Source organism: Saccoglossus kowalevskii, chromosome 8, assembly GCF_978046115.1.
Source record: "Saccoglossus kowalevskii chromosome 8, keSacKowa6.1, whole genome shotgun sequence".
Classification (NCBI taxonomy): Eukaryota; Metazoa; Hemichordata; class Enteropneusta; family Harrimaniidae; genus Saccoglossus; species Saccoglossus kowalevskii.
In genome coordinates this window covers 38,672,104-38,688,016 of record NC_140648.1, presented here as the reverse complement: position 1 = coordinate 38,688,016, position 15,913 = coordinate 38,672,104, and the positions used below count along the sequence as shown (strand labels likewise).

Sequence of the window (15,913 nt, the reverse complement as noted above, 5' to 3'; positions counted from 1 at the left end):
ATTCTCTAACAATCGGTCTTCTGGTGGCACTACACTGCGCATTTATGCACAGTCAGTATCCCAATGCACGATCTCAGCTTACTAAGTGATGATGGTGGTTGAAATGGAAAACTGAATACAAAAATCCAGTAACATCTCAAACGAATTTCCGTCTGCTGTGAATGCATGTTTCTTTACATCAAATAAATAACCCAATTTTATGATAGAAGTTTGCGATCTTGTGCCATACAGGGTCAAGTGATTGAGCAATAAAAAATGAGGTTTTATGTATCAGGTCATTGAATGTATCCAAAAACATGGTACCAATGATCTGAAATTTCAGGAGTCCTCGCTGAAATTTTATCAATCTTTTATCAATTTCAGTTACTAGAATTTATACTAAAAAAAATAGTTTCTGTTTTTCTTCTAATAATTCGTCCACTCTCAAAAACAAATATTTTTCCATGGTCGAAATGCAAGAAGAATACAAAACTACTGTGATTGCATAGCGATACCTGTAGGGCCATTGTCAATTAGTTCGCCTGATCAACACAGCGTTTACATACATAGGGCTGATATTGAATCACGGAGAGTAAAATCTTGTGATACTAATCTCTAGAACCACTCAGATTGGTACATATGTCTTATGAACCCACATGTGTATATCTTTAACAATACTCATTTTAAACTTTTTTTTTTTTTTTCACAGTGGTGCTGTGAACTGCTTCAATTTCGCAAGGCAATTTTTTCTGGGTTCCTACAACATGGAGTGTCAGGGACTTTATTGAAATTTCGTAGAATCCTGAATATATCTAGAAGTGAAAATTAAATGGTTTACAGTATTTTATACCCATTAATAATGATTGAAATGCAATAATATCACTGCACTAAAAAGACTTCAAACAATTATTGTTACTTCTCCATTGAAGGTTATGAGCAGACCAACCTTTACTGGCTTCCTTAATTATTACATGTACTTGCTCTGAAAACATAGCTTTTACAATTGTTTAAATTAACAGATGTTGTTCTATGTACAATGAATACATTTTAAATAATAAACCTTACTGTATTAATAACACATTGTATTTGACAACATGAGAATGATTCTGATGCCCAGTGGTGATGTTGAAACAAAACCAGGTTCTGGTAATATACTAAGACCTGATTACCGGGGTAACAAAGAAGTCATGTACATCAAGGTTCACTCAGTTTTATGCATGCAGTTTCTTGAGTATACATGTATGACAAATAGTTTTGTTGCACTTGTGTACTCTGAGATTCTGAACATGGGTCAGTGGAAGTTTTTAGTTGTCTGTACAAAACTAGATTATGGGAAATCACTTTATGATGACTTGTACCCACAAAGAGTGCATATTTATTCACCTGTTTGCAGATGTTCCTTGTACTACTTTATAATCAAATAACAAGGACTGTGACATTTCATGTCTTGTTTCCTGTAACCTGTACCAGCTATCCCCCCTTGCCCCCTTCTGTATTATTCTGACATTTAAATTCGCTCCATGACGCATATGGAAGTTACATGTATTTAATATAATCAATGATTTTCTATATTTTGTTTTAGCCAATCTTCTGTCAACTTCATCATTACTAGTATTTATATCAGTCATCATCTTATTAGGCAAAGGATACACAATTACCAGGTAAGGCACATCATAATTACAATAAACATGTCTCAAACTAAATCATATAATGTCATTAATAGTATTTCTGGTGTGCTTGGACTGATTATATATTCAAACTTGGTATCACACAAGATATGTTACTAATACATATCAGTTTGCTTTGTAATTTGATTTGAGTTTGTATGTATCCTTAAATATTTTGTAAAACATATGTGCACAACATTTAGCTGACTGGGGGACATTTTAGTAATAAAATATAATTCTTGAATCCTAATATTTTAACATTTCCACAAACTAGTGTGCCCTCCACACTGTTATGATGCGCCACTGATGTACTGAGATTCTTTGTTATGCAACCTGTAATGCTACTTACAGTTTCCTACTTTGATATAGTGGTCTTCAAAAACTTCCTTACTTACTTCCAAAATGTCTAAGACACTAAATTATTAATTTATTATTAAACTTTGTCATTTCCAATGGAGTTACTGAATTGTTTGAGTTATGGACATCGAATTACAAACTTTGAGTTTCGAAAACATCAAGTTACAAACATGACCACCTCAGCATATTAGAAACCATGCATACTTTTAAAAACCAACATAGATTTTTTATTTTGTAACATTGTATGTTTCCCATTACTCAGTTAACCATTAATTGAACATCAAGTTACAATTTAGGCGTAGTTTCCCAAAAGTGGACTTTTTTGTAACTTGAACAGTTCAGCATCTCCTTCCAATGACTTGTAATATCCCAGTTATCTCAGAAATGACTACTAGACCAATCACATTCAAACTAACCACATCATGTCTCATGAATTAATGAACATTATGCCAAAACATGACATTCCAAGTCCGTTTTCATTTTTCCAGGATTCAAGGTAGCAGACAGGCACAAATTTTCATAGTTAATACTTCTGCTAATATTACACAAGCAGATCTAACATGCAATTTCCATACAATTTGATTTCACTTTATTGTTTCACAATAATGACTTGTTTTCAATAATTTGTTATCAGAGGTACAATAAGCCAGTCTGGTGCTATCAAGATCACCATCTATATGTCTCTATTCACATTCACGTATGGAATCTTATACATATATGAAGAGTCAGTGTTTGATGAAAGAGATGTGCTATATAAATATGAATCACCCGCTGGTTATGGTATTGTAGCACTTCATTTTATTGGTAAGTCACCGATGATCCATGTCAGATCACTGCTATATATATAGTATCTGATTATTATATTAATAATAATATCTTTGCATACTTATATAATTTTTCTATCAGTTTATAGCAATATGAATATAAATGAATAGATTAACAGGATGTCAATTTTCTAAATCAAAAGAATATTCATTTCCTATGAAGTGTTAATAAAATCCTTCAATAGCTGTATTGTATTTTTGTCACTACTTTGCATTAAATAAATTTGAAAAAGAATCTTCTTTAGGTGGGTTTAATATTTCAGATATTCCAAAAGGTGAATTATATTTTATGTCACGCAAACAACAATGTCTGCAAATTATATTTTCTTAACAGTTGGGGTGTTTTCAGCTTTTAGAAATTAATTCTTTGTTTTGAATTTAACACATTCAAGTACTCTTCAAAATTGTATTTTAACTTTTAACTTTGTATAACTTTGTGTATGCTCAAATTTGTTGTTGTTGTCTCTGTCGTAAAAATTGTTCTTGTTGTTACAATGACTCAAAGCTTTTTAATCAACTCTTATTAAAACATTTACGTTACATATTAACCAGTTTGGGATCTTGGCCAAATTTTGTATGTGTTAATTATATTTGGTAAATTTCACTTAAAATTGTTTTCTTTTTGTGTTTACAATAACTCAAACAATTTTCATCTGATTATTTCAAATTTGAGAGTCTTATCGATGTCAACTGAAATGTAAACTAAACTAGTTCAATTTTAGTTTGACTAGTAAGTGCAATTTTCAAATAAATTTGTTTAGATGCAGAAATAAGAGGAGAGAATGGAGATTCATACTGCTGATAATGAGAATCAGATGTTAGTTATATGCTCTCCAGGATATGTCAATAATTATAACCTGCTTTGCATAAGATCTAAATTTGCCTAGTAACCAGTTGCTAATCACATGATACAGGTCAAGCTTTGATTTTCTTGTGATGTGTTGTGTTTCCATTTCATGTTTTCGACCATGCATGGTGGACTTTGAAAGAACAACCATGCCACAGCTCGGAAACTTTCATCGTCCAACCATAAAAAATATATTTTTCTTGCAAACGCTAAAGCTATGCATGATTTGGAACTTAATGAATATCCTGATTTGTTATGCCATGTACCTAATCTCAAAATTCTCGAAGCAACAGCTCACTGTCTGACTGCATATTTTGCGGTATCCTCGTAATAACCTTATTATTATACCGGTACATCTTTTCCTCCCTAAATATTTCATGGAAATGCTGAAATCCAAAAAGTTACTTTATGTGGAGTCCGGTCAAACCCTGGGGGCTGCTATGTTTGTTTTTATTATTAGAGGACACTTACACAATCACTCCATATTTGGAATTTGCTTTTCCTAATATCTTAGAATGAAAATACCAGTGCAATACCGCAAAATTACAACACGCTGTAACTTATTGCGTTATGGTGACAAATGTATGCTATTATTGTGTATTTCTATACTTTCAGGTTACATATGGATGCTGTATGCTATACTTATCACCATTAAACGATATCCAGAGAAAACTACATTTTATTTCAAATATTCTTTGATATTTACAACATGGTGGTTGGCAACACCTATTGCAATATTTATTTGTAACTTTTCTCTAGACAAATGGATTAGGTGAGTACTATAACTCAGTGATGTTAATGAAGAAAATGGCCTCCAACTAAACCATGATTTACGATTTTAAATTAAATATAGTAAAACTGCGTTTTTAATTGTCAATGAGTTTAATTCATATAAATTCAAGCTAGTAGAAATGAAATAATGGTTTGCATGGCTTAGGGTAAAGAAAGGAGTTATGGTATTATACAGGTTACCAAACCTTAGCACTGATACTGATACTTGGATTAAACATTAATATATCGTGAATTGCAAATCAATGTGTAGTGGAGGCCAAAAATTATAACTTATGGCACAAATTGGGCTTAATTTTTTTAGGATATCAACATGTTTGTATGTGTGGTATATAGATGTGTATTTACAATTTGTATAAAGTGCAACTACCACTTCACTCATGGTGTTTGCAATTGCTCATTCAGTTTGCAAGTTGTTGTGCCTCTCAAAAGGCTGGGGACTTAATTAGTTTCTGTCTATTAGTTTGTTCATCTGTTGCATTATATTAGAAGTTCATGGGAAAATTTGTTGCATGGTTAATACATGATGGTATACATATGCCCCAAATTTGTTTTTGTTCATACACAAAATGGCAGCCATATTTGATCAAAAAATAACCTATCTTTTATATGTATAGAGCATTATTAAAGCTGGCTGTTTCTGTTGAAATTTAAATTACCACCTAATATACTGAGGCATATCCCAAAATTGGCTGACTGGTGGCCATTTTGTGTTTGTCAAAAATACTCATCAGCAGCCATTTTGTTCTTTTTCCCACATTTTGGCTTATATCTAAAATTCAAGCTGTTCAATTAGGTCAAAGTTTGGTTCACAGATAATTGTGTTCTAGTATATCAATAACAGTTGATTTGTGTTACAATCCAATCCAAGATGATTGACGGTACCAAAAACCATATTCAACCTACACAGATTCCAAAACAAAATTGACATGCTTTAGTGTGCTTTAATGATATATGTCAAAAGTAAATTTCAAATCTATACTTATATTCCCTAAAACATACTGAACATTCACAGATCCAGAAACAAAATTGAACATTAATCTGATGGTTTTGTTTATGACTTAATGTTCTTTTAGTATAAATTTACCAAATGTTCTAATTTACAAATGTGTATCTCAGCCAAGGTATTTGTGTGTATTTTGCTAAGCAATTTTCAGTTAAATGTACAGTTAAAAAACTGACGACAGGATTGATGAATTGTGTTGATGTTTTTTTTAGAGCTAAGATAGTGAATGGTATAGAAAGAAGTGTTATATTTGGTGGACATATATTTTTCTTGATATTAACCAGGCCATCTGCTGCCAATAAGAATTTTCCATTTCACTTAAGAACAACACAGGTACAGTTTATTTTATCTTATTATCAAATCGTCTGAATATGTATGATTGGTGAAATTATCAAATGCACATTTTGAGGTCCTTGTTAGGAAAAATTCATGTTCATTCAATTCACCTGTCTATTTGTCAAATAACCTTAATTGTGATATTGTAATGTTAACCTAATATTATTTTACATTTTTGTCTGCATGCTTTGAGTACTTACAGTCATATTTAGTGTGAGAACTGATTTGTGTCTGTACGATCATTTATTGCGCTGCATCAATGTAAAGTGTTTAAATGTAATGTATATGCACAAACATATTCGAACACACCTTTGAAAGTTTTTTGGAGATGAGTGAATTCTACTCTTTTCACTGCCAGATAGATAATAATAATATGTACTTGTGTTTTACATCATCTGAACTTGTAAAGAAAACTGCACACTTCATTGTTTTCAATCCAGGTTGATGCTATGCAACTTCAAGAGGCATGCCCCGAATCTTACTTTGGTACGCCAAGACAGTTTTCTGCTGGAAATGGAACTACCCCAATTAACAATATCAGTTTTAATGATCTATTTGTCACTGATTGGTCTAGTAGTCAACAAGAAAATCAGGTTTGTATATAATAATTACTGTCATAGCTATGTGTTTGTATGAAGTACTTGTACATGTATATATCACAATCCTAGCTTGATGCAGTCTGTGGGTGCAATATCTTGGTGCAGTCTGTAGATCTGATATCTTTGTATAGTTTGTAGGTATAATATCTTTGTACCACCTGGTGGTATAACAATTAGTTGCTACAGTCTGCATATACCTTGAAATTTGTGCTTGTAATATCTTTGTACAGTTGCAGTCTATGGATATAATGTTCTAAACTATTGTGGTGTTGCCTATAGTCTAGTTTGGGTGTAATTCATTAGTGTGGTCTGAAAAGGTTTAGTCTATCTATGGTCTAGTCACGGGGTGTACACTGTTAGAGCTGTCTGAACATGTGTTGGCTATGATCTTGTCAGGTGTAATCTATGAGTATTTTCTGAACATGTGTTGGCTATGGTCTTGTCAGGTGTATTCTATGAGTGCTGCCTGAACATGTGCTGGCTATGATCTTGTCAGGTGTAATCTATGAGTGCTGTCTGAACATGTGCTGGCTATGATTTTGTCAGGTGTAATCTATGAGTGCTGTCTGAACATGTGTTGGCTACGATCTTGTCAGGTGTAATCTATGAGTGTTGTCTGAACATGTGTTGGCTATAATCTTGTCAGGTGTAATTTATAAGTGTTGTCTGAACATGTGTTGGCTATGATCTTGTCAGGTGTATTCTATGAGTGCTGTCTGAACATGTGCTGGCTATGATCTTGTCAGGTGTAATCTATGAGTGTTGTCTGAACATGTGTTGGCTATGATCTTGTGAGGTGTATTCTATGAGTGCTGTCTGAACATGTGCTGGCTATGATCTTGTCAGGTGTATTCTATGAGTGCTGTCTGAACATGTGTTGGCTATGATCTTGTCAGGTGTAATCTATGAGTGTTGTCTGAACATGTGTTGGCTATGATCTTGTCAGGTGTAATCTATGAGTGCTGTCTGAACATGTGTTGGCTATGATCTTGTCAGGTGTAATCTATGAGTGTTGTCTGAACATGTGTTGGCTATGGTCTTGTCAGGTGTATTCTATGAGTGCTGTCTGAACATGTGCTGGCTATGATCTTGTCAGGTGTAATCTATGAGTGTTGTCTGAACATGTGTTGGCTATGATCTTGTCAGGTGTATTCTATGAGTGCTGTCTGAACATGTGCTGGCTATGATCTTGTCAGGTGTATTCTATGAGTGCTGTCTGAACATGTGTTGGCTATGATCTTGTCAGGTGTAATCTATGAGTGCTGTCTGAACATGTGTTGGCTATGATCTTGTCAGGTGTATTCTATGAGTGCTGTCTGAACATGTGTTGGCTATGATCTTGTCAGGTGTAATCTATAAGTGTTGTCTGAACATGTGTTGGCTATGATCTTGTCAGGTGTATTCTATGAGTGCTGTCTGAACATGTGTTGGCTATGATCTTGCCAGGTGTAATCTATGAGTGCTGTCTGAATATGTGTTGGCTATGATCTTGTCAGGTGTAATCTATGAGTGCTGTCTGAACATGTGCTGGCTATGATCTTGTCAGGTGTAATCTATAAGTGTTGTCTGAACATGTGTTGGCTATGATCTTGTCAGGGGTATTCTATGAGTGCTGTCTGAACATGTGTTGGCTATGATCTTGTCAGGTGTAATCTATAAGTGTTGTCTGAACATGTGTTGGCTATGATCTTGTCAGGGGTATTCTATGAGTGCTGTCTGAACATGTGTTGGCTATGATCTTGTCAGGTGTAATCTATGAGTGCTGTCTGAACATGTGCTGGCTATGATCTTGTCAGGTGTAATCTATGAGTGCTGTCTGAACATGTGCTGGCTATGATCTTTTCAGGTGTAATCTATGAGTGCTGTCTGAACATGTGTTGGCTATGTTCTTGTCAGGTGTATTCAATGAGTGTTGTCTAAACATGTGTTGGCTATGATCTTGTCAGGTGTAATCTATGAGTGTTGTCTGAACATGTGCTGGCTATGATCTTGTCAGGTGTATTCAATGAGTGTTGTCTAAACATGTGTTGGCTATGATCTTGTCAGGTGTAATGTATGAGTGCTGTCTGAACATGTGCTGGCTATGATCTTGTCAGGTGTAATCTATGAGTGCTGTCTGAACATGTGTTGACTATGATCTTGTCAGGTGTATTCTATGAGTGTTGTCTGAACATGTGTTGGCTATGATCTTGTCAGGTGTAATTTATAAGTGTTTTCTGAACATGTGTTGGCTATGATCTTGTCAGGTGTAATCTATAAGTGTTGTCTGAACATGTGCTGGCTGTGATCTTGTCAGGTGTAATCTATGAGTGCTGTCTGAACATGTGTTGGCTATGATCTTGTGAGGTGTAATCTATGAGTGCTGTCTGAACATGTGTTGACTATGATCTTGTCAGGTGTATTCTATGAGTGTTGTCTGAACATGTGTTGGCTATGATCTTGTCAGGTGTAATTTATAAGTGTTTTCTGAACATGTGCTGGCTATGATCTTGTCAGGTGTAATCTATGAGTGCTGTCTGAACATGTGTTGGCTATGATCTTGTCAGGTGTAATCTATGAGTGCTGTCTGAACATGTGTTGGCTATGATCTTGTCAGGTGTAATCTATGAGTGCTGTCTGAACATGTGTTGGCTATGATCTTGTCAGGTGTAATCTGTGAGTGCTGTCTGAACATGTGATGGCTATGATCTTGTCAGGTGTATTCTATGAGTGTTGTCTGAACATGTGTTGGCTGTGATCTTGTCAGGTGTAATCTATGAGTGCTGTATGAACATGTGTTGGCTATGATCTTGTCAGGTGTAATCTGTGAGTGCTGTCTGAACATGTGTTGGCTATGATCTTGTCAGGTGTATTCTATGAGTGTTGTCTGAACATGTGTTGGCTGTGATCTTGTCAGGTGTATTCTATGAGTGTTGTCTGAACATGTGTTGGCTATGATCTTGTCAGGTGTAATTTATAAGTGTTTTCTGAACATGTGTTGGCTATGATCTTGTCAGGTGTAATCTATAAGTGTTGTCTGAACATGTGCTGGCTATGATCTTGTCAGGTGTAATCTATGAGTGCTGTCTGAACATGTGTTGGCTATGATCTTGTGAGGTGTAATCTATGAGTGCTGTCTGAACATGTGTTGACTATGATCTTGTCAGGTGTATTCTATGAGTGTTGTCTGAACATGTGTTGGCTATGATCTTGTCAGGTGTAATTTATAAGTGTTTTCTGAACATGTGCTGGCTATGATCTTGTCAGGTGTAATCTATGAGTGCTGTTTGAACATGTGTTGGCTATGATCTTGTCAGGTGTAATCTATGAGTGCTGTCTGAACATGTGTTGGCTATGATCTTGTCAGGTGTAATCTATGAGTGCTGTCTGAACATGTGTTGGCTAAGATCTTGTCAGGTGTAATCTGTGAGTGCTGTCTGAACATGTGTTGGCTATGATCTTGTCAGGTGTATTCTATGAGTGTTGTCTGAACATGTGTTGGCTGTGATCTTGTCAGGTGTAATCTATGAGTGTTGTCTGAACATGTGTTGGCTATGATCTTGTCAGGTGTAATTTATAAGTGTTGTCTGAACAGGTGTTGGCTGTGATCTTGTCAGGTGTAATCTATAAGTGTTGTCTGAACATGTGTTGGCTATGATCTTGTCAGGTGTAATCTATGAGTGCTGTCTGAACATGTGTTGGCTATGATCTTGTCAGGTGTAATCTATGAGTGTTGTGTGAACATGTGTTGGCTATGATCTTGTCAGGTGTAATCTATGAGTGCTGTCTGAACATGTGTTGGCTATGATCTTGTCAGGTGTAATCTATGAGTGCTGTCTGAACATGTGTTGGCTATGATCTTGTCAGGTGTAATCTATGAGTGCTGTCTGAACATGTGTTGGCTATGATCTTGTCAGGTGTAATCTGTGAGTGCTGTCTGAACATGTGTTGGCTATGATCTTGTCAGGTGTATTCTATGAGTGTTGTCTGAACATGTGTTGGCTGTGATCTTGTCAGGTGTAATCTATGAGTGTTGTCTGAACATGTGTTGGCTATGATCTTGTCAGGTGTAATTTATAAGTGTTGTCTGAACAGGTGTTGGCTGTGATCTTGTCAGGTGTAATCTATAAGTGTTGTCTGAACATGTGTTGGCTATGATCTTGTCAGGTGTAATCTATGAGTGCTGTCTGAACATGTGTTGGCTATGATCTTGTCAGGTGTAATCTATGAGTGTTGTGTGAACATGTGTTGGCTATGATCTTGTCAGGTGTAATTTATAAGTGTTGTCTGAACATGTGTTGGCTGTGATCTTGTCAGGTGTAATCTATAAGTGTTGTCTGAACATGTGTTGGCTATTATCTTGTCAGGTGTAATTTATATGTGTTGTCTGAACATGTGTTGGCTGTAATCTTGTCAGGTGTAATCTATAAGTGTTGTCTGAACATGTGTTGGCTATGATCTTGTCAGGTGTATTCTATGAGTGCTGTCTGAACATGTGTTGGCTATGATCTTGTCAGGTGTATTCTATGAGTGCTGTCTGAACATGTGTTGGCTATGATCTTGTCAGGTGTAATCTATGAGTGCTGTCTGAACATGTGTTGGCTATGATCTTGTCAGGGGTATTCTATGAGTGCTGTCTGAACATGTGTTGGCTATGATCTTGTCAGGTGTAATCTATAAGTGTTGTCTGAACATGTGTTGGCTATGATCTTGTCAGGGGTATTCTATGAGTGCTGTCTGAACATGTGTTGGCTATGATCTTGTCAGGTGTAATCTATGAGTGCTGTCTGAACATGTGCTGGCTATGATCTTGTCAGGTGTAATCTATGAGTGCTGTCTGAACATGTGCTGGCTATGATCTTTTCAGGTGTAATCTATGAGTGCTGTCTGAACATGTGTTGGCTATGTTCTTGTCAGGTGTATTCAATGAGTGTTGTCTAAACATGTGTTGGCTATGATCTTGTCAGGTGTAATCTATGAGTGCTGTCTGAACATGTGTTGGCTATGATCTTGTCAGGGGTATTCTATGAGTGCTGTCTGAACATGTGTTGGCTATGATCTTGTCAGGTGTAATCTATGAGTGTTGTCTGAACATGTGTTGGCTATGATCTTGTCAGGGGTATTCTATGAGTGCTGTCTGAACATGTGTTGGCTATGATCTTGTCAGGTGTAATCTATGAGTGCTGTCTGAACATGTGCTGGCTATGATCTTGTCAGGTGTAATCTATGAGTGCTGTCTGAACATGTGCTGGCTATGATCTTTTCAGGTGTAATCTATGAGTGCTGTCTGAACATGTGTTGGCTATGTTCTTGTCAGGTGTATTCAATGAGTGTTGTCTAAACATGTGTTGGCTATGATCTTGTCAGGTGTAATCTATGAGTGTTGTCTGAACATGTGCTGGCTATGATCTTGTCAGGTGTATTCAATGAGTGTTGTCTAAACATGTGTTGGCTATGATCTTGTCAGGTGTAATGTATGAGTGCTGTCTGAACATGTGCTGGCTATGATCTTGTCAGGTGTAATCTATGAGTGCTGTCTGAACATGTGTTGACTATGATCTTGTCAGGTGTATTCTATGAGTGTTGTCTGAACATGTGTTGGCTATGATCTTGTCAGGTGTAATTTATAAGTGTTTTCTGAACATGTGTTGGCTATGATCTTGTCAGGTGTAATCTATAAGTGTTGTCTGAACATGTGCTGGCTATGATCTTGTCAGGTGTAATCTATGAGTGCTGTCTGAACATGTGTTGGCTATGATCTTGTGAGGTGTAATCTATGAGTGCTGTCTGAACATGTGTTGACTATGATCTTGTCAGGTGTATTCTATGAGTGTTGTCTGAACATGTGTTGGCTATGATCTTGTCAGGTGTAATTTATAAGTGTTTTCTGAACATGTGCTGGCTATGATCTTGTCAGGTGTAATCTATGAGTGCTGTCTGAACATGTGTTGGCTATGATCTTGTCAGGTGTAATCTATGAGTGCTGTCTGAACATGTGTTGGCTATGATCTTGTCAGGTGTAATCTATGAGTGCTGTCTGAACATGTGTTGGCTATGATCTTGTCAGGTGTAATCTGTGAGTGCTGTCTGAACATGTGTTGGCTATGATCTTGTCAGGTGTATTCTATGAGTGTTGTCTGAACATGTGTTGGCTGTGATCTTGTCAGGTGTAATCTATGAGTGCTGTCTGAACATGTGTTGGCTATGATCTTGTCAGGTGTAATCTGTGAGTGCTGTCTGAACATGTGTTGGCTATGATCTTGTCAGGTGTATTCTATGAGTGTTGTCTGAACATGTGTTGGCTATGATCTTGTCAGGTGTAATTTATAAGTGTTTTCTGAACATGTGTTGGCAATGATCTTGTCAGGTGTAATCTATAAGTGTTGTCTGAACATGTGCTGGCTATGATCTTGTCAGGTGTAATCTATGAGTGCTGTCTGAACATGTGTTGGCTATGATCTTGTGAGGTGTAATCTATGAGTGCTGTCTGAACATGTGTTGACTATGATCTTGTCAGATGTATTCTATGAGTGTTGTCTGAACATGTGTTGGCTATGATCTTGTCAGGTGTAATTTATAAGTGTTTTCTGAACATGTGCTGGCTATGATCTTGTCAGGTGTAATCTATGAGTGCTGTTTGAACATGTGTTGGCTATGATCTTGTCAGGTGTAATCTATGAGTGCTGTCTGAACATGTGTTGGCTATGATCTTGTCAGGTGTAATCTATGAGTGCTGTCTGAACATGTGTTGGCTAAGATCTTGTCAGGTGTAATCTGTGAGTGCTGTCTGAACATGTGTTGGCTATGATCTTGTCAGGTGTATTCTATGAGTGTTGTCTGAACATGTGTTGGCTGTGATCTTGTCAGGTGTAATCTATGAGTGTTGTCTGAACATGTGTTGGCTATGATCTTGTCAGGTGTAATTTATAAGTGTTGTCTGAACAGGTGTTGGCTGTGATCTTGTCAGGTGTAATCTATAAGTGTTGTCTGAACATGTGTTGGCTATGATCTTGTCAGGTGTAATCTATGAGTGCTGTCTGAACATGTGTTGGCTATGATCTTGTCAGGTGTAATCTATGAGTGTTGTGTGAACATGTGTTGGCTATGATCTTGTCAGGTGTAATCTATGAGTGCTGTCTGAACATGTGTTGGCTATGATCTTGTCAGGTGTAATCTATGAGTGCTGTCTGAACATGTGTTGGCTATGATCTTGTCAGGTGTAATCTATGAGTGCTGTCTGAACATGTGTTGGCTATGATCTTGTCAGGTGTAATCTGTGAGTGCTGTCTGAACATGTGTTGGCTATGATCTTGTCAGGTGTATTCTATGAGTGTTGTCTGAACATGTGTTGGCTGTGATCTTGTCAGGTGTAATCTATGAGTGTTGTCTGAACATGTGTTGGCTATGATCTTGTCAGGTGTAATTTATAAGTGTTGTCTGAACAGGTGTTGGCTGTGATCTTGTCAGGTGTAATCTATAAGTGTTGTCTGAACATGTGTTGGCTATGATCTTGTCAGGTGTAATCTATGAGTGCTGTCTGAACATGTGTTGGCTATGATCTTGTCAGGTGTAATCTATGAGTGTTGTGTGAACATGTGTTGGCTATGATCTTGTCAGGTGTAATTTATAAGTGTTGTCTGAACATGTGTTGGCTATGATCTTGTCAGGTGTAATTTATAAGTGTTGTCTGAACATGTGTTGGCTATTATCTTGTCAGGTGTAATTTATATGTGTTGTCTGAACATGTGTTGGCTGTAATCTTGTCAGGTGTAATCTATAAGTGTTGTCTGAACATGTGTTGGCTATGATCTTGTCAGGTGTATTCTATGAGTGCTGTCTGAACATGTGTTGGCTATGATCTTGTCAGGTGTATTCTATGAGTGCTGTCTGAACATGTGTTGGCTATGATCTTGTCAGGTGTAATCTATGAGTGCTGTCTGAACATGTGCTGGCTATGATCTTGTCAGGTGTAATCTATGAGTGCTGTCTGAACATGTGTTGGCTATGATCTTGTCAGGTGTATTCTATGAGTGCTGTCTGAACATGTGTTGGCTATGATCTTGTCAGGTGTAATCTATGAGTGCTGTCTGAACATGTGTTGGCTATGATCTTGTCAGGTGTAATCTATGAGTGCTGTCTGAACATGTGTTGGCTATGATCTTGTCAGGTGTAATCTATGAGTGCTGTCTGAACATGTGTTGGCTATGATCTTGTCAGGTGTAATCTATAAGTGTTGTCTGAACATGTGTTGGCTATGATCTTGTCAGGGGTATTCTATGAGTGCTGTCTGAACATGTGTTGGCTATGATCTTGTCAGGTGTAATCTATGAGTGTTGTCTGAACATGTGTTGGCTATGATCTTGTCAGGTGTAATCTATGAGTGTTGTCTGAACATGTGTTGGCTATGATCTTGTCAGGTGTAATCTATGAGTGCTGTCTGAACATGTGCTGGCTATGATCTTGTCAGGTGTAATCTATGAGTGCTGTCTGAACATGTGCTGGCTATGATCTTGTCAGGTGTATTCAATGAGTGTTGTCTAAACATGTGTTGGCTATGATCTTGTCAGGTGTAATCTATGAGTGTTGTCTGAACATGTGTTGGCTATGATCTTGTCAGGTGTAATCTATGAGTGTTGTCTGAACATGTGCTGGCTATGATCTTGTCAGGTGTATTCAATGAGTGTTGTCTAAACATGTGTTGCCTATGATCTTGTCAGGTGTAATCTATGAGCGCTGTCTGAACATGTGTTGGCTATGATCTTGTCAGGTGTAATCTATGAGTGTTGTGTGAACATGTGTTGGCTATGATCTTGTCAGGTGTAATTTTTAAGTGTTGTCTGAACATGTGTTGGCTGTGATCTTGTCAGGTGTAATCTATGAGTGCTGTCTGAACATGTGTTGGCTATGATCTTGTCAGGTGTAATCTATGAGTGTTGTGTGAACATGTGTTGGCTATGATCTTGTCAGGTGTAATTTATAAGTGTTGTCTGAACATGTGTTGGCTGTGATCTTGTCAGGTGTAATCTATAAGTGTTGTCTGAACATGTGTTGGCTATTATCTTGTCAGGTGTAATTTATAAGTGTTGTCTGAACATGTGTTGGCTGTGATCTTGTCAGGTGTAATCTATAAGTGTTGTCTGAACATGTGTTGGCTATTATCTTGTCAGGTGTAATTTATATGTGTTGTCTGAACATGTGTTGGCTGTAATCTTGTCAGGTGTAATCTATAAGTGTTGTCTGAACATGTGTTGGCTATGATCTTGTCAGGTGTATTCTATGAGTGCTGTCTGAACATGTGTTGGCTATGATCTTGTCAGGTGTATTCTATGAGTGCTGTCTGAACATGTGTTGGCTATGATCTTGTCAGGTGTAATCTATGAGTGCTGTCTGAACATGTGCTGGCTATGATCTTGTCAGGTGTAATCTATGAGTGCTGTCTGAACATGTGTTGGCTATGATCTTGTCAGGTGTATTCTATGAGTGCTGTCTGAACATGTGTTGGCTATGATCTTGTCAGGTGTAATCTATGA

At 37.0% G+C, this 15,913-nt stretch overlaps 1 protein-coding gene across 1 annotated transcript in view; it reads left to right on the top strand.

The window, feature by feature from the left end:
* Nucleotides 1-15,913, top strand: part of LOC144355845 (transmembrane protein 145-like) — a 67,550-nt gene that overhangs the window by 47,895 nt on the left and 3,742 nt on the right. Inside the window, exons 8-12 of the mRNA XM_085502861.1 lie at nt 1,562-1,640; nt 2,638-2,807; nt 4,290-4,446; nt 5,682-5,802; nt 6,246-6,398. Of these exons, the coding sequence (XP_085358987.1) occupies nt 1,562-1,640; nt 2,638-2,807; nt 4,290-4,446; nt 5,682-5,802; nt 6,246-6,398 (680 nt within the window). The remainder of the gene's footprint in view (nt 1-1,561; nt 1,641-2,637; nt 2,808-4,289; nt 4,447-5,681; nt 5,803-6,245; nt 6,399-15,913) is intronic.